General features: G+C 38.9%; 1 protein-coding gene across 4 annotated transcripts in view; it reads left to right on the forward strand.

Annotated features, from left to right (window-relative positions):
* Window positions 1–19,691, forward strand: part of DERA (deoxyribose-phosphate aldolase) — a 45,245-nt gene that overhangs the window by 9,974 nt on the left and 15,580 nt on the right. For all 4 annotated transcript variants that reach the window (XR_010027638.1, XR_010027639.1, XR_010027640.1 and 1 more), the window contains exons 3-6: window positions 28–175; window positions 842–937; window positions 2,493–2,627; window positions 9,151–9,279. Coding sequence is in view for 1 of the 4 variants with exons in the window: in XM_063155647.1 (XP_063011717.1) it covers window positions 28–175; window positions 842–937; window positions 2,493–2,627; window positions 9,151–9,279 (508 nt within the window). In the remaining 3 variants the exon portion in view is untranslated. The remainder of the gene's footprint in view (window positions 1–27; window positions 176–841; window positions 938–2,492; window positions 2,628–9,150; window positions 9,280–19,691) is intronic.

A 19,691-nucleotide genomic window follows, 5' to 3' on the forward strand; every position in this document is an offset into this window, starting at 1 on the left:
CCATTCCTTGCTTTGTTCCCTTTGCAGGCAGCCTGGCTGCTGAAAGCTGTCACCTGCATAGACCTCACCACTCTCTCAGGTGATGATACTCCTTCAAACGTTCAGAGGCTGTGTTTTAAAGCAAAGCACCCCATCAGAGAGGATCTGCTCAAAGCCTTGGACATGCATGATAAAGGTATGGTGGCTTTTGGGGTGTGTATTTTCTAGAGGAAATGTCTGTGTTTCCTCATTATTGTCTCACTTTTTGGAAAAGACCTTGGTCCACTGCTTGAAGTAGTGTAGGCCAAAGGGGGATGGAAGCCTTACACATAAAAAATCAAAGATTAGTCTTTTTTTAAAAACTTGGATTTATGGACTCTTCAGACAGCTGAAGTATGAAATATGAGGTCAATTATCTGAGAGTTGGAGAGAAGAGCACTTTAGCTGGAGATGCAGGAGGGCTGCATTAACATAAAGACTGCTCAGTTGCTGCTGGGCTCAGTCTGGCTCCACAAGTAAGAGCAGAGCTTGGCAGTGCAGTTTCTCTTGCAGCAATTTGCTGATCAAGCATAACTGTGATCAAGTCTAACTGTGTTGGCATTAAACTGTGAGTCTGTCAATAAAAACTTTGGAGTTTTAACTCCTGCCAATGCAGACTTACTCCCAGGGCCAGGTGAATGGACAAGAGGTAGGAAACAGCACAAGAATGACCTGGACCATTTCAGCAGCATAACAGACATCCCTGGTGTGCTGCTTAAATCCTTGTGAGAACACAGGAGTGGGGGGTGAGGACAATGCAGTGTTCATGGAGAAGGTGGAATTCTCTGTATGAAAAAGGGAACTGTGGCTTTTGCTTTTGCAGGTATCACTGCTGCAGCAGTTTGTGTGTATCCTGCAAGAGTCTCTGATGCTGTGGACACCCTCAAAGCTGCTGGTTGTAACATACCAGTGGCTTCAGGTAAGATTTATTCCAAAATATCCCATTAAATAATCTAATGCTATAAAATACATAGAGAAATCCAGAAATTTGGACTTGCTTTTGTGTCAGGGAGTAAGGTGTAAAGGTAAGAGGTTGAAGGAAGGGAGTGGAAGGAGAAATTTCTTCTGGTATAATCTTCTGTTGTCTTCCAACTTGAAGCTTATCACAATGCCAAGTCTTTTTGCTGGAAGCTCTTCAAAGAAGCCTTTAAAATATATCAGTGTTTTTCTCACCAGGACAGAAGAAATTGAGATAGAGTGCTGGACAAGTGTCAGTATACACAAAGTAGATGATGATGATGATGATGTGAGTTCTAATAAAGGTTTATTTTCCCTATAATGTTTGGCTTTTAAGTGTAATCCTGTGTCAAGTGCCACACACTCACTCATGCAGACACTTTCAGGATGGAGGGGAAAAGAGAATTGGAAGAGTAAAAGTGAGAAAATTTGTGGTTTCAGATAAGAGCTGCCTTTTTGTGCACTCCAGCCCACTCACCAAGAGAAGCCTCATAAATAAGCTTTGATTCTGTGCTGGCACTACTCTGCACTTACCAAACCATCCCTGGAGAGCCAAGGCTGTTTCCTGCACAAATCCAAACCAACCCAGCTACAGTGAGGATAACTATCCCAGCCAAAAGCAGCACATCCTGCAGGCTGACTCCAAGGAAGCTGTGAGCAGAGACAGGGGTTTTTCCCTCCTGAGCAGCCACAGGTTCAGGACTTTCACACCCAAAATCTAACAGGGTCAGCTCTTCTCCAGTCATCACACATGAGACAAAAGTCCTGAATGTGCAGGAAACAAGAAGTACAATTCAGGTTATACGGCAGCCCTGGATGTGATCTGGTCCAACCCCCTGCTCAAAGGAGGGGCTGACTTTGAAGTTAGATCAGGTGTTAAATGCTAAGAAACATGTGAGTTTTTTGTTCTTGTTTCATTGTTGTATAGGGGAAAATTACATAATAAATGCATTTATATGTCAGAGAGAAAGACAATCTCTGACAAAGCCATTATTTTTTCTGTTTCCAAAGTTACCTTTGAGTTTTGTACTTTACCATCATAAACATCATCTTAAATAGAACTCATTGAAAGCAATTTTTGCTATATTGTGATTTAACCATTAAACAACATTATTATGATTTAATATACTACATAAAAGAATTGGAGAAAATTAAAAATGTATATATTGCTTCATATCTGATCTCCTTGTTTGCTCAATCTGCTGGAAGCAATAGGTATTGTGCTTTTATCTAGGTTGTTCTGGAAAACATCAAGGCATGTGAAAGATCTTTTCACAAGATGCACTTACCTTGCTGGACATTGGTTTTTGAGGGTAGAGCCAATATTTCTTATTGGTGAAGAGAGAGTAGCATGAAGTGCCTGTAGGTTTTTAAAATCATGGCAAGCATTGAAAAAAAAGAATAATGTTCTAACCTTTTGGTGTATTACTGGTATTTTCAATTTTATTGTTGATTTCTAAAACTTTAACACCTTTATGAAACATTTCTTCCTTCTACCTGCACCCTTTTCATGCTAGTGGCTGCTGGGTTTCCAGCTGGACAAACTCCTCTGGAGACCAAACTGGCTGAAATAAGGCTGGCAGTGGAATATGGGGCCCGAGAGATTGACATTGTCATTAGCAGGAGTCTGGTGCTGACTGGCCAGTGGGAAGGTAAGTAAAAAAATAGTTTTAAAAACCCTAAACATTTCTGTATGCACATACAGGGTCTGTCTTTGTCTCTTCCCCAAATCTCTCCATCAATCCTTGAAGAATTTGGTCTTTTCCCCTCAGAGTAATCTGGGGCTCTGAGCTAAATAAAAACTATACAATGAAATTATGAGAAAGGGTTGCATTTTTTGAGAGTAATGGTGTTGGAAATTGTAGCAGGCTGGGCAGGCAGAATGACTTTTTGGTTTGAAAATTCAGATCGATTCCCTCCATGCCTTTAGAGGATTTTGTGTACAGCATTAAAAAAATAGCAAGTAAAACCCTAATTATTTGAAGAGTTTTGTTAGAAAGCCCAACGGGCTGCTAATGTAGATGATACCTTTTAAAATATACATGTTTCATTTCTTGACGAAAACACGTATTCTAGTTGTTTTCTTTTTGCTGAAAGTTGAGGGAACAAATTGACTGTTCATATTATTATTGATGTTCTGGCATCTGTAGACTACTACTAATTAGTAGGAACAATAATGCTGAAGATGGTTTTTGCTCTAATTGCATCCTTAATGTACTGTGAATGGCTTGCCTTAAGTGCTGACAGTGCTCCTATAACTAATCTCCATGTGAAGGTAGACACATCATTGTCTTGGAATGAATTTTCCATTTAGCTGTAAAATGCAGTGCCAGAATATCCTATTTGCTTGGCAGACTTTATAATGAAGCCCTGGTACCTGACTTTATTTAAGGAAATAACAGAAATAATGGTAATAGATCATGTTTTCTGGTCTTCTTGCAATTAACAGAATTGAACCAAACACCCCACATGTTTCTGCATCTGTGTCTTCAGGACTGGTTTCCTTGATGTAATATCTTGGCCTCTTTTGTAATATTTGAAATCTTCATACTTTTGGTCTTAGTTATTTAAGGATTAATTTTTTTAATTTTATTTTTTTAATATGAAGGAGAACTGAGAGGAGAAATATAGGGCTTGGATTCAGAGAGAGAGTTTGGATCATGACTGAAATGAATGGGATATTAATTTGGTATGCATATTCTTTTATCCAGAACTGAAATCTTGACAAGGTTGAAAGCCATCCTTATTTTACATATATATATATATTTTTTTTAAAGTATATTTTAATAAATATTTATATATGCACATATATATTAAATATACATGATTGTATATATTATATATAATATAAAACAAATATCTATATTCCTTATATATAATATATTATATAATACATTAATATATCTATATACTATATAAATATATTGTTTATATTATATAAATATAAAAATAAAATACAAAATATAAATATATGGTTGTTTTCACCAATGGCACAATTCAAATTATTTCCAAATTATTTCCTAAGTTTGTTCATGAATTTGTATCTGTTTGTGACACATGTTTATGTGATCTTGAAAAAAAGCTACTTCAGGAACAGAATTTACTTGCCATAGAGATGCCACAAGGTGAAAAATTACAATATTTAATTTTCCTATATAAAAATAAAGGTATTTCATTAGGTGATCTGGATATTTTGGTGAAAATCTAGTGTTCTGTCTTCCTGTTTAGCTTTCAATAGATATGTTACCTGTGTGATTAGGAATAATTTAGAATAATCTATAAAATGCTTATAAGGAATCTAGAAGAAGAGACAAAAAAGGATTTTTTTAGGTTAAATCCCCATATTATATAAAATTAAGCAGTGCAGTACCTGTCCGTGTGTTTGAGGTGCTTCGTCAACTAAATCTGCCTTGCAATTATATTATAATTTATGCTAATAGTAGTATTCATTATAATAATAATAAAAATAACAATAATATGCTTCAATGGGTATTTTCTTATGCTGACATCTTCATAGCCTCAGAAGTTATTGAAAAAAAATCTATGTTGTGGAGTGCTTTTTAATTCATTTCCAGCTTTTCTTCTAGCCTGTGCAATAATTGGGGTCACCACAATAGAATAGTGTTGCTTTGTGATTTGCTTCAAAGGCTTGTTTGGTTATTAAATATTTTAGTGTATGTCCAATTATGTCAAGTTATTTTAAAGAAGTTCTTGAATATTGCTGGAGCTCTTTATGACACTCGGAATACATTTTCCAGATCTTTGTGAAGTAATTGTTAAGATCTTTTAAATAATGCTGAGTATGAAAGCAGCTTTATTGGACAGCTAAATTACATCAGAAAATAACATGAAATGAAATATAAGTTTATGAATTTACATACCTTTTATAAGCTTTTAGCTTTTAAAGCAATACTACTTTAAAGTAGTTTACTCAGCTTTTGTCTTGTATTACTTGTCAAAGTATGGATTAAACATTAATTATCAGTTTGGACACTTCCTTTAGACACAGAATGTGGAGCCTTTATGTAAGGAGCGATCAAGTTGACCAACAAATTGTTGAAATATTTATTTATTATTCGTTTTTCCCCCTGTCATCAGCATTTGCTGTACTCCTGAAGTTGTGTGGGGTGCAGTAATGTAAGTGTTAATTCCTAATTCCACAGCTGCTAGCAAACAAACACCTGGACATGCTACATTGTCAGTGGCTGTAGGAGCACTGTTCACCCATCATTTGCTCTGTGGCAGTTGAATTTTCCTAAAAAAAGGGAAAAAAATTCCAGTTATACTCTGAGACTTTGATCATGGCTGCATCCATGGTATAACCCCATTATGAAAAGTGCTTTTCACTGCTGCTGATTTTTTATGGGTGGGTTTAGAGGCTTTGATCAGGGATTGGGACCTTACTTTGTGCTACATACTTCATAAACAGCACAGGCAGAGCACATTCCCTGCTCCAGAGCCTTGGAGAAGCCTCCCCACATTGTTCAGGAGGGTTGTAGCTGGATTTACCATTTCTGGATGTGCAGACTGCCCTGCTGCACTGTGGTATTTGCTGGGTTCCCAGGATGGAGGAGGAGTTGGGAATCTGACTCCATGTTCTTAGAAGGCTAATTTATTCCATTCCATTCCATTCCATACCGTACTATATGATATATGATAAATTATGCTATACTAAAACTATACTATAGAATAGAGAAAGGATACTTACAAAAGGTTTAACAAGATACTAATCAAAAACTTGTGACTCTCTCCTGAGTCCAACACAGCCTGACCGTGGTTGGTCATTAAGTCAAAACAATTCACCTGTTGGACAAACAATCGCCAACCACATTCCAAAGCAGCAAAACACAGGAGAAGCAATCAGATAATTATTGTTTTCATTTTTCTCTGAGGCTTCTCAGCTTCCCAGGAGAAGGAATCCTGGTGAAGGGATTTTTCAGAAAATATGACAGTGACACTGCACAGTTTCTGGCTGGTGCTGGCAGCAGCAGCAGCTCGGGCTCCTGAAGCCCAGCTCTGTCTCCAGAATGTGAATCCCTGGAGTTGCACATATGTGAGGGGGTTGTGTTGTGCTGATAGCCTCGTGCTTGTCATTTTGTTAACAAACCTGCCATCAACATGCCAGACACAAGGGGCTCCAGCTCATTTTCCAGTTTCCAGCCCATCACAATCACCTTGATCTTTTGGGCCAACAAAAATCAAAACATCTTCTCATCTCAGTTTCTATTCGTTGTCACTGACTAGATAAAAACACCAAAAAAATTGAATTTTTTTAAAGAAAAATTTTCTTATTACCACATTTTTGTAGAAGAGCTATTCTATAAAAAATAAGCAGTGTGGGTTTTTTTCTTTGTTGGATATCTGGATTATCCCCCTTATTTTGTGATTTTTAGGACTAATGTATTACACCAAAGTAACAGACCATCTAGACAACCTAGTGCAGATTACAGCTAGCAGAAGTTATCAGGGATATTTGCTTGGGAAATGTACATGGAAGGAACATGTTCTCTGCTGTATTTAATAGCTGCTAAAATTCAATATAATGTACTAAATATTCACAGTGTTCGGAAAATGACAAGGACACTTACAACTCTTGTGTTTTGTAACAGTGGAATTAAAGCCACAGCTGCAAAAGCATTTTTTTCCCTACAAAATCTGAATTTTTCTGACTTCTATGAATGCAGCTAGTAAAGGCAGATCTAAAGTTCATGAAAACTGTCAGGTATCTCAAGTGGTGCAAAGTAGAAGAGTTCTTATTCACACCCATTTTAACAGCTGGGTCAGTAGAGCTCCTGCACACTGTATTTGTGAGCAGCTCCCTCCAGGTATATTCTATACAGGCTGGCTTGCTTTGGGGTTTTTTTGTGGGTTTATTGGTTTGGGGTTTAGTGGCTCTTTTGCTTTTTTATTTTATTTTTTTTTTTCTTTCCTGGCTTAAGATTTAGTCAGCTTTTAGAATGGATAATATTGGTTGGAGAGTACTGGCCATTTTCTTTGAGAGCTTTTTCTTTTTCCTTGTTTTTAGGAGTCAAAAATAAATTCTCTTGCAGCTTCTCCATGGGGTTCTTAGCTCATTAGTTGAAAATATGCCTGCAGGGTTTCCTGTGACAGAGTTTTTTGACCAAAATCTTTGTGCCACTGCTGCTAACAGAGGTGCTGTGTATGCTGGTGTTCTGCACAGCTCACAGATATTCCTGCATTTGTAGCACCCAGCTTTGATCCTGCTGCTGTTCAGCCTGGTGAAACTGAGTCCTTAAGTGCTGGCAGCACAGACTGTCCCACTGGAAGCCCAGCAGTCCTTGAAACACTGAGTACATTTTGAAGTGGGACTGACTAGGCATTTAGACATTTGCCCAAAATTTGCAGGATCATCCCATTATTTGTGCCTTGTTTTATATCTGACTGAGTAGTGAAACTTCTCCTTTTATTTTTGAAAGGAGCCGGAGTTTTTACATTTGTTCTGCATCAAAGCAGTTCCATCTTGCACTGGGACTGGGGTGCTGTGCCCCAAATGTAGTTGCATTTCTCTCTGTACTTTTATTGAAAATGCCCCGTGAGCGTCAGCTGCTGTCTGCAATAATTGCTCTCTGAATAAAGAACAGCATTTCTTACCCGCACACCTGCCCCACTGAGGTGTGCCCGCTTCTCCTGCACCCCAGCCAAGCTGCCAGACACGGGTGATTGAGGATCCGGAGCGTTCCTGGCCGTGGGATGATGAGTGCTGGCAGGCAGCGAGGCTGCTCCTAACGCTAATTGCATGTAAAAGCACCTTCCAACTGCAAGGGGGGCTGCTGGAGCTGCGCTGCCAGGGAGCAACAGCTGTGGGGATGGAATTTCTTTTCATGGAATCCAAACTAAATGTACGTTTTGTTGATTTTGTTTTGACGTTTCTGGTGGCGTATCTCGAAGGTAGGGAAAACTTTTTCCTCTTGTTACTGAAGCTAGAAGAAGAAGAAAGCTGCTTTCTCTGGGTTTTCAAAAGCTTCAGGAAAGAGTTGCTCCACAAAAAGAGATTTCATTTGGATCTAACATGAGCAGGGTTATTAAATGCACCAAAAAAAAAAATATAGCACAGGTCCTTTGTGTTTCCTTTTTGAGCCTCGATTTGATGTAGGTTTCTGGAGCATCACCAATTGATCAATAAAACATGTTAGACTGCATGCTAGTTCTGATTAATTCACACCTTTGGTACACAGTGAGAAACAAGGTGAAGCCTGGTGTCTATAAAGGGACTTGCTAAGTGCATCAGCCAGTTGTCTGCTAATGTGTGCAGCGTGTCTCAGAAGGCCAGCCCAGCAATTCCAGCCCTAGACACCCTGGTGTGCCCATGGCAGCAGTGGGATGAGGGCCCTGCCACTGCTGCCAAGCCCTGCCCCACGCTTCCAGGTCTCACTTAAGGGCTGAGGGGAAAAGAAGTCTGATATTGCTGAAAATAACAAAAGTCTTTCTAGCCTAGACTGTTTTAGCAAGATCTATTTAAAGGTGTATTTTAGCCTTCTGTCAAAGAACTTTTTGATTATGTGATTGAAGATTGAGTACAGTTTGTCAAAAGGACCCTCTTGCAAAGCATCCTGTTTGTTTATTTTGCATCTTAGGGTTTTTTTTTAATTTGAAATCCAGAAGTAGTGACTGTGCACTATAAGAGCTGCTTTTCTGCCGACACTGGAGCAATCTTAAACATCCCCCAGCAGCCAGGTTCTGACAGCAATTCTTCATTATTTTTTGGCTCTTTTATTCTCCCTCTGTGTAAACTTCTGTGGGAGCACTGCTGAATTTTACCAGGAAGGATAAAAGGGAGGGTTTCACTGGCCAGGTGCAGAGGAAAACACAGCTATCTGAGTACTGATTCAATGTATGACCGTATTTATTGCTGGAAAAGCTGGTTTAAGATCAATCTTTACTATCACAGCATTTTTTACTGCTGATGTATTCATGGGTATTTAGCACATTTGTATTTTGAGAGAACAGACATTAATAGCTATTAAGTAAAGTCTGAAACTGCACGGCGTTGTTAATTACCTCCAGTCATGTAATTTATTGAACTTACAAAACTTAAGTTCCTGAGTGCTACGGCTAATTATAAGATTGGAAATTAATCCAGAAGTGGAAATTACAGCCATACTTGAAAACATCTCTCAGGCAACTTTGATCATTCCCACGTGCTTTCATCCCCAGGTCTGTACGAGGAGATCCGCCTGTGCCGTGCAGCCTGTGGAGAAGCTCACATGAAAACAATCTTGGCCACAGGTGAACTGGGCTCCTTTGCCAATGTCTACAAAGCCAGTATGATAGCTATGATGGCAGGTAAATACCCTTGGTTCTCCTTTTAAGCTAAGAATGTCTTTGCTATGTTATTTATGAGGCTTAAAAAATTCCGGTCTTGGAAGTTTGGTTTTTGTCGATGGCGGAAAAAATTTGTGTGGCAATTACTGCAGCTGCAGGTGGAGTAATGGAGTGTCACTTGTTTTGTGTCACCTACCAAAAACTGCATGAAATGTTAAGTAAGGAGCTGCTGAATGGCAAGGGTTGTAGGAACAAGTAAAATTCAAGTAAAAGTCAAACATCTGATCAGAATATTTAATAAAGGCATGTGGGGCAGACAGACTTGTGGAGGCAGCTGTGGTCACCTACAGATAGGATGTGGGTAGGTGGCTCACAAGCTTGTTTTAAAGGTAAGGGGAACTTCCCAGTGCAGTTTCATGCCAAAAGCTCTCAGTTTTGGTTTGTGATCATCTCTAACCACCTCTGAGAGGGCAGCTCAGGAAACCAGCCCTGCAGAACAGGACAGAGCTCCCAGGGGCTGTGCATACTTTATTACATTTTTGCTTAGCCTAGCACCTGTTTGATCCCAGATTTTCAGCACTACATTCTCTCTCTACAGCTTTGGTACAACTTTTCCTAGCTGAACCAGGATTATAGTTCTGTGTTTTTATGTTGGAGATGCAAAATTGGGAATTAGCTCCCAGGCACTTGCTTTTCCCACTGTGCTTGAAAGTGGGCTCCCAAGTTTATTTCTAGAAGTGTAAAGATATACTGAGAACCACTTGGGTTCTTAGTATATCTTAGTCCGTCTTCTAAACTTCCCCTAATTTTTTATGTTAATATTTTTCCTCCTTTTTTTTCTTCAGGCTTGAAATTCTTACACTAAAGCAAGAAAAACGTAATCAACTGTTTTGTCGGTATTTAAACAAATATTCGGCTTGTTGCTGACATCACTGTTACCATACACAATTCTGTGCTTCTCTGATTCCAGTGGAATGGAGAGCATTTCAGGCTTCTAACAAGCCCAGCTACAATGCCAATTAGCATCATTAGACACAGAGGATCAGTATTATGCTGCTAAATATTGCTTTTAATTAGAAGAGGTGTAAGAAATACACATTACCTCTTATTTAAACTGATGCACTAATCATTGTGATCACTTTTTGTAACACTAAGTAGTGAGAAATTCAGCTTGTAAAGCATTTTACCATTTTCAGAATTTTGCTGGTGTAGTTTTTTTGAAATACAGCAGATGGCTCTATTGTTAATGATTTTCCTTGCCTAGTTATTCATTTTACAAGATACTTATCCATCTGAATATATCCAGTAATTTCCTTATTTCAGTCTTTTGCTTCTTCTTTGTGGGTAGGCATAAAAATAAGAATTTATTTGCCCTCTACATACATGCATTGAGAGTCAGGCTTTCAAACTCCAACCTGTCAGAACTGCTGAGAGCCTCAAATTCCAGTTGAATTTTGTTTTATTTGTATCTTTGTATCATTTTGGGGAGAAAGTGAGTCCACAGTATGGTGGATTCAACTGAAAAAGTGGCTTTAGGAGTTGTTGCTGCCTCTGTCCAGTTCCTCCTGTCCTTTACAACAAAATAAAGTTCCTTCAGCTGTGCTGTTACACGTGCTTCTCACGTGTCATTGTGAGCTGAGTTTTCAAAGAATTCCAGTTGAAAATTATTCCAGAAAAGGGTTAACTAGTTAGCTGTGGGAGTTTTTGATTGGTTGGCAATGCTTTAAGGTTTTTTTTTAAATGGTCACAACCTCAGTAATCTGGTCCACAGCCTTGCTTTGGCTGGGGATGTGCAATCCTCAAACTGTTCTTGCTTCACTGTCCATGATGCCAGCCTGGCATGTGGGGAGCACCAAATCCTGGGGTTACAGAGGTTTACAGTGCCTTGCTGAGCATGCACACATTCACCAGGGTCCTGAAGCACAAAGCCACCAGGGGTATAATATATAAAATATATAAAATATAATATAATTTACATAATGAAATATAAATAATATACAATACATAATACCCATAATATTAATTATTGTTTATTATATATTATATAGTAAACATATTATATATAATAAAATATATTATATATACTATATGTAAATATGATATATGATATATAATACAATATAAATATTATATAAAATATAATTTAACTATATAGTATAAATATTATTAATATATTATAATTAAAGTTATATACAAATATAAAAATAGAAAATAAATAAGAAAATAAATACATAGAAATATAAAAATATTTAATTTTATATAATATAAACTAGTATATTATATATCATTTTCCTCTATGTAATCTGGTGGCTCCTGACTCCTGTTTTCTCTGAAATAATTCTCCATGGCTACTTTTTGTTCTCTAGTAAAGTCCACGAGGGGAAAGACATCAGGATGGGAGGAGGCCCACAGGTATCCTAAATTCTTTTAACCATGCCTTTACCAACTTGACTGACACGCCATAAATTCTTGTGGAATATTTAAGAAGCTGTTCTGAGTGAAGGAGGCTGACATGCCTGTAAGGCCAGTGACTCACCTGGCAAGAATAACCTGAGCAGTGCTGAGGAGGGCAGGGTGGCAGGGAGCTCTGCACAGCAGTGCCTCTGTCCCACTGCCAAGGGAGCACCTCGATTTTGGAAAGAGACAAACTCCTAGCACTGCATCAGGAAATTTTGGGTTTATGGCCTCCACTGCCATCTCTTGTGCTTCCTCAAGTCCTGGTGGTGATTTGAGTGCATGAGCTTCTCAAGAAAACTGACTGCCTTTTTGACTCTGCTTTGGGGACAGAGAGGAAAGTAATTAAAAAAAAAAGTGAAATACGAGACAAAGATAATAACAGACAAAGCAAAAGTCAAACTGAGATCAGTTGTGAGATTCTGCCTTTAAGTCTCATGCTCAGTACAAAAAGCAAGGGTCCCCCCTCAGTAGCATGTGAGTTGTATTATGTGCAGGTTTAATTATGTGTCTACTTCAGCTGTAATTTGATACTAAGTCAGTTTTTAGAGCTCAGAGCATTTGCAAATGAAAGGCAAAGCAAGGGAGGAGGCTTGGTAACACATAAACAACATTTCACTTTGTGTCTTGTTTTACTTGTCTGAAAAACAACCGTGTTGGGTTTATGGTGTGTCTGCAAAGGGCACACTCTACCTGTAAAACATCCATCAGAAATCAGAAATAGCTCCTTTCTATGGCTGTGATCTGTCTCTGATTGCTCTCCAGGGTGGCAGATGATGTTCAGCTCTGGGCTGGGGGCAGGTCAGTGAGTCTTTACTCTCAGGAGTGTGTGGGAAGTATATTTGGTGCTGACTGGTGACTAAGGATTTCTTGGCCACTGTCTGAGTGTAGAGGTGGTTGCAGTTGGCTGCTTAAAGGGGGTTATCAGGGCAGTGATTATTGCTTATAGTTAATGAATTATTAATTATACTGGAATTATACTGGGAGTTGATCACTTCCCTGTCTGCTGCAGCATTCTGCATAGTCTGTGGTTGTTCTGCATCTTCAACATCACAACAGCATTGTTGTGCTCTAGTTAACATCACTGGAAGTTTAGTGCAAAGAACAAGCTCAAAACACACTGTGGAAAACCAAGATGCAGCATGGCAGTCTGTCTCAAAGTTTTGAATGATATCATGGGCTAACAAAGTTTTTGAATTAAGTGTAAGTTCAAAGATGAAGTATCTTTAAATACAATCAGCCTCAAAGAGGTTGGAGCAGAAACAAGTGACTTCATTTGTTCTGGTACAGAATGGGAAGAAATAAAAAAAAGCCAGCAGTATGAAAATGCTGATAACAGCATGTTCAGTGAGGCACTACAAGGATGCTGCCTTAAATGAGGTAATTGCCTACAAGCTTAACAGTGATACTGCAGCTAATCACTAGAAATAATGTAGGCGTGATAGATAAGCTTGGAGTTGAAAAGTTCCAACAATGCAATCACAATATCCTCAGGTTTGAATTGCTGATGAGAGGCCATACAAAGACTAGTAGCTAAAAAGAAAAAAAAAAATAGTGGGGCTTGAGTAAAGCAGACCTTGAAGGAATGTGAAATGAGACTTAAAAATCTGTCTGGAACGGAGGAATATGTGTGCAGGGAATCAGAAGTGAAGGAATGATGGAAAGTGGTTGAGACAGGCTAGGGCAGGCTCTCATGAAAAGTCTTTCCAGTTGAGTCAACAGAACCCTGCATGGGTAAGTAGAGGACAGAAGTAACACTTGAGAGAAACAAAGATGTTGGGGGAAAAATAAAGATGCAAAGAGTCTGTGAAGTGAGAACAGAGTTAGAGTGCATACAGTGAAGCCTCATTTGTTTGCAGTTTGTTAAAAACTCAGACGTGCATGCAATGGCACATTTTGTTATGCATTTATTTATGTGCTTACTGAGCTGTGTGCCTGCCTACACAGCCATATCTGAGGGGAGATCTTTATTTGGGGCCATTCATATTTGTCAGAGCAGGATGCCTGGCAACTCTGCTAATTTTGCACAAGGTCTGTTCTATTAATGTTCCTGCAATCAGAAAATAAGAATATATACCCTCCAATGAAGTCCAAGAGGAAATACCAGTGTAAAACTTATCAGCTCTGTACCTGTTTGTTTGATTTTGTGTCACCCACACCACCACCTGAGTTTCTCCCTCTACCATCTCCCCTTACAAATAGAAACAATGCTATTTCCAAGCACTTCTCACCAGAACACCAACTCAGGAAGCCAGAAGATGGGTTTGAGGTTGCAGAATGACTTGTTCTGTTTCTCCTCAGAAACCCCAGGCTTGTCCTTCTCAGGACAAGGGTTTGAACTCTGATTTTTCCTTCCTGACCGTTAGGAAAGGGGCTGTTCTTTATTCTCCACTCCTTGGTTGTGAAATAGCAGGTACTGACAGAATAACACACTGTTGAAAGGGGTCAACTTTCTATTAGCAAATTATCCTCAGTGCCTGCATAGCACTTTACCTTTGCTGATATTCAAGATCTTTCCAAAACATGTTAATTAAGGAATATCTAAATGGTATACTTTCAATTTATAACAACTGATGCAGAGAGGTGAGGAAGCACCCCTTTTGGGTTAATTTTCTCCATGAATGAAACCTTGTTTCTATGTTAAATAACTTGTTAGGATTCGAGCTAAAACTTGTGAAGTTTCATATCACCTCAGACTTAGAAATTGTTGCACAGTGAATAGCTCCAGTCAAACGTGCCAGCAAAATAACAGGGCTTCCTGGCAAAAAACTTTGCATTTGTGAAGCTCCACTATTGAAGGTAATGGTTTGAGAGAATGCAATTTTAAAACATGGAAATATTATGTAAAATCAATAGATGTACTGGGTACTATTTATTTCTTTGATATTTCGTGTTAGGTTTTTTCATTCTGTCAGTAGCAGGTGTTAAATTCTACTAAACCAGTGAAAAACAGAAATAAATATTTAATTTATTGTACCTATCAATTATATAAAATTGGCTTATGAAATATTAAAAGAGATTGCATGTAGGAACACTAGTTAGGAAATCCAGTTCCTTAACAGAAACCTAATATAGATGTGGAAATACACAAAGCATGATTTTAGGGTTGTAGGTTCTGGAATTTTTGTTGTTGTTTTTTAAGGTATCAAGGTCTATTGGTTGTTCCTGTCTAATTTGAAGACATATGGTCATGGCAGCAGCAGTGTGGATTTAGACTTGTGAAGAGAAATGTGTTGAGTGGAAAAATACATCAGGAATATGTGCTCTTGAACATCATTAGGTTATTTTAAAAAACTATGGATACTCACTTGAATATACCATTTAATCCTAAGGACACGGGGAAAACCAAAGAGGCATAACAAGAGAAGAGCAGAAACAGAAGTGAAAAACCACTTGAGCCATAAAAGTGGCACAAAACCAAGAAGTTTCCCATAAGGAGGACATGGATTGTTTCCTTACCTGAATGTTAAAGCTGCACATTAAAACACAGTGATATCAATATAAAGACATCCATGAGCCTTTAACAAATCATGTCCTAATGTCCTCTGGTTACAGCTCAGATTCTGAAAAATGGAAAAAAATGGAATATATTCTATACTTGGGAATTTCATCCCCTGGGAAATGTTCCTGATTTGGTTTTGTTGGTGGTGGTTTTTTTTTTCTTTTTTTCCAATTCCTTTTCAGAAATTGTAGTTTTAAAATTCAGCATCTCTCAGATAAGACAATTTAAGATTTCTGCCTGTACTTTATAGTTACTAAAGACAATATCTTTCCCAGAGGTGTCTGTAGCAGTCCTTCTGAGAGAATTTTTCAAAGACTGAATTGACAGCAAAGGCCATAATCTTCATGGCAAGTCAACAGGGATCTGACATCTGATTGTCTTTTGTACCTTTGATGTTTCTTTCCTGCTAGCTATTTGGGCTATAAAGTGATTTCTCTGCAGTGTACTACTGCAGCTGATTCCTAAAGTTGAGTTCTAAATCTAAGATGTAGAAAAGATTCCTCCTTGGTGATACCAGGAAAACTTCTTGAGTATCACATCTTCTTTCCATCACCTTTGCAGTCGTGCTGCTAGTCCAATGTCCAATTTACCAGCCTATCCCAAACATCTCAGGAGTGAAATCTTGTATTTGGTCACTTTTGATTCATCTGTGATGGACCAAAAAGGAAACAAGGCGTGATGCTCCATATTCCATGCATCACACTGAACTTCAATTATGGAATGCAAAATTGTGAGTCATATATATTCAAAAGCCTCTTTCCCACTAGTCCTGGAAAGTGAATTTGTGGGGAACTCACAAAGCACAAAGCCTTCCTCATAAATGGAGCTTTGGAACAGAGCTGACCCCAGGCTGTGGAAGCAGCTCGTTGGGGTATGATGGAGAGGGATGCTGTGTTTCTTGGGAATCCCAGTCCCCAGCAAGAGGTTCTCAGCTGGTTCTCTGCTGCCCTGACACCATGAACATGCTATTGGTAGCTAAACTAATTAGGTTTATGTTGTAATCAGGCACAGTGTTTGCAGCTGCTCTGGATGTCAGCACATCCAGCTTCTCAGCAGCTCTCCAGTTGCAACTTCAAGGCAGAATCCTCCAGGAGCTTCAGCTGGTTGGACCCTGTGCTATTGTAATGATGCCATTTCCAGTGCCTGGGTTAGAATTACAGCTCAGCTTTAAACTCAGTGTCTCCAGAAAGCAGCGCAGAAATGTTTTTTCCTAGAAGTAAAACAAAAAGATCCTAGTAAAATAAGCAGAGCTTCTCCATACCCTTCAACAACATCTTGGTAAGTTCATTTGCAGGCACCTGCTCCTATTATGAAGTAAGAACTGAAACTGGGAGAGAAGCTTAAGAAGAAAGTAATAACTTTTTCTTCTAAAATGTTGAAGAGATTGACTAAAAGGAGAGTTAGTGAGAGGTAAAGAGAAGCTTTTAGGCTTAGAGTGTTCCTGTGCCTTTTTTTTAGCGTCTTAAGAACTCAGTTTTGGAGTGAAACATGGGAACATGCAGAGCACTTTGTCATCAAAGTATAAAAGTGCTGCAGATAAGAACAAATAAGTATTAATCAGTAACACCGCTGTATTTTGTTGCTGCTTCCTGTTTAATGAATGCCTTGTTCATGAAAGAAGCAGGAGAGATCTGAGATTATTTGAGGGGAATTTTTGTTCAGTGGAAGGCAAAGGAAAGATAAGAACAGAATCAGTTAAAGTCAGAGGGGGGGGCAACTAATATGGCTTTTGAGGTATCAGTGATGCATTTTGTATTATTCATGGCAGTGACTCCTGTATGGCTTGCAAGTTTTCTACGTTTTCATTTGCTAAATTAGGTGGGACACCACATAAAGAGTAAAGTAGTCAGTGAAATGTAGAAAGATTGAGATCATCACGATCAGGCAAAGCTTGTAGATGCCTTTCCACAAAATGTGGTTAGCTACAGCACTGATTTTTATGTTAATTTACTAGTGAATAATTTAAAAAGACCTGTTTACTTTTTAATAAAAAGGAAAGATATAAATTGGCTGAGTGTTCCTAATGTTACTTACAGCTGCCATTGAGCAGATGTTAGGGATTCTTAGTGGTAGGCTAGACTAAAATAAGTTTTATGAATAAACAAACAATTTCCTTTTACTACCTACTCTTTCAGGCTGATTCTCTCCCAAATTCACTGTGAATGGCTTTTTGAAGTCTCCTCATAAATAATTACCTTTCTTGTGGCACTTTTTTCTAGGCACTTGGATTTTAATTACAGTGATGAACTGTTTTAATAAGTTGTTAAATAATTTTATCTTTTTAGGAGTGAATCCATTTTCTATTTCTCTTTGACTTCATCGGTTCCTGGGACTTTAATCCTTTTAATTCTTGCTAATTCACTTTATAAATTCATGCTGGAGAAGTAAACAGCAAGCAGCAGCATCATTTTCTTTTGAACTCTGTGCACGTACACCCACCTCAGCTTGCTGGTTATCAATGGTCTCCTGTTACTAGCAACCATTTTGTTTAACTCAGTCATTTGGATCACAGTAAGTATGAAAAGATAGGTAATTAAATGGAGACAATGTGGTTTTGCTTTGGGCTAATGTCTGGGGGCCTTAAAGCCCTCGTGGCAGTGAATACAGTGTTTAGTTCATAGATAAGGGATATGTAACACTGCTGTACTTCACCTCAGAACAGCATCTTCCTATGTAAATACTTATCAGATACCTTTGTGCGTGATTTGATGTTGGGAAATGCTGAACACAGAATTCCTCCTGGCTTTTTTTGCTGTTTATGCCAGAAGGAAAGGTGCAGATGGGGTGGTTGTGATGCTGACACCGTCCCCGCCTCTGCAGTTTGGCACGTGATAACTCAGCACAGCACAGGGGATGTTCTGCTTGACCACCTCTGTTTCTGAACACCTGAGTGAAGAAGTCATTGTTTCTTGGTTTGAAAAGACAGGTGTTTGTTAAGGAAGGCAGGAACCTCCCCTGAAATGGAAAATGAGAATCCTCCTCCCTCTGAATTATTATAATTTTGAAATTAAAAGGTTCTCAGGCAAAGATAGGGGAGTAGGAATAGCAGTTCTTTAACAGGAAAATGAAAATGCAATAGTACAAGCAAGGGTAAACCACTGACAGACTAGGAGCTGCCCCTGTGTGCCAGGGTGGTGTCCCAGCCCCATCCCACGGGGGCTCAGCCCTCCTGCAGTGCCAGCTGTGGCTCTGCTGCAGCAGGGATCCTGCACAAGGGGGGAGTTTTCCTCTGCAGCTCCAGGGCTGCTGCAGATGGGCCTGGGCTCCCTCTGGCCGTGCAGGGCAGCAGAAAGCTGCTCCTCTGGCAGTGCAGGGGGCAGAGGCTGCTGGGGTGTCCCAAACCTCAGATTGGATCCAGGCAGGAATGCTTGGCTCCTCCCCTGGGCAGAGCATCTCCCCATGGGATGCTGGGATTGGATCAGCCCTGCAGGGACACTCAGTGGCCATGGACAGGAGATAATTAATAATTAATGGCCCATGAACAGAAGAGATCTGGAGGGAGAATTGATTGTGGAAAAGAAAAAGAAAACTGCCCCATGAACAGAAGAGAACTGCCCCACCTCTGACAGATGGCAAATAGAATACACACAGGTCTTACAATCCAGGACACATTGATACCAGAGTGAGGCTCTGAAATATTGCTGCAAATTTTACATAGATGGGTTTGCTTTATTTTTTTTTCCCTCTAAGAAAGATATAAAATGTGCTATCTCAATGAATAGTGACACTTAATAACTTGCCACTAAATACCTATGAGGATATATATACATCTAGCACAAAGAGAGTTTGATATTCAATTTCTTTGATTCACAGTATTTCAGTAAAAATGCCAAAGTTCAAAATGATCATATATATTTAGTGTAAGTTTTTAAAAATGTAAAACTTATATATAAAATATAGACTTGAGGACGGGTATATCATCTTTGTTTTGCCAGTGGACAGGTGAAATCATTTCTCTATCAGTTTCAATATTTTTTTTTTAAATAACCAACACCCATGCAGTTGTTTAATCAGGTTGTTGATGTTAGAGTTTGAGATGCTCACCATAATTGCAGTCTGTGGTAAGATCAGCACACAGGCTGTGGACAAAGGGAGGTGAAAAAACCATCCCTGGCATATTAAATACCTTTTTATGAGTTGTTCCCTTTTTGTGATGGTACTTACTGGTCTTTTTTATTTCCTTCATTCAAGTAGTGCTCAGTATGAGCTTATGCCAGAAAAGTCTGACTGAATTTATCAGCAACACACCTTCATAAAGCATCCCTTTGAAATAAAATTGTTAGTTTTGCCATGTAAGCATTGTTAATAATGCAATGGGAGGAAAAAAGGATTTCTTAAAAAACCAGAAGTGTCTTTCTCTGACCGCCAGCAGAGAGGTGCCTCCTGCTTGGAGTGTGGCTGCACAGTCAGGGGCTTTGGTTGTTTTTTTCATTGAAGGGAGCTGGCAGGTTTTTTGGTATTCAGGCAGCCTGAAGAG

The sequence above is a fragment of the Melospiza melodia genome, chromosome 4, assembly GCF_035770615.1.
Source record: "Melospiza melodia melodia isolate bMelMel2 chromosome 4, bMelMel2.pri, whole genome shotgun sequence".
Lineage (NCBI taxonomy): Eukaryota > Metazoa > Chordata > Aves > Passeriformes > Passerellidae > Melospiza > Melospiza melodia.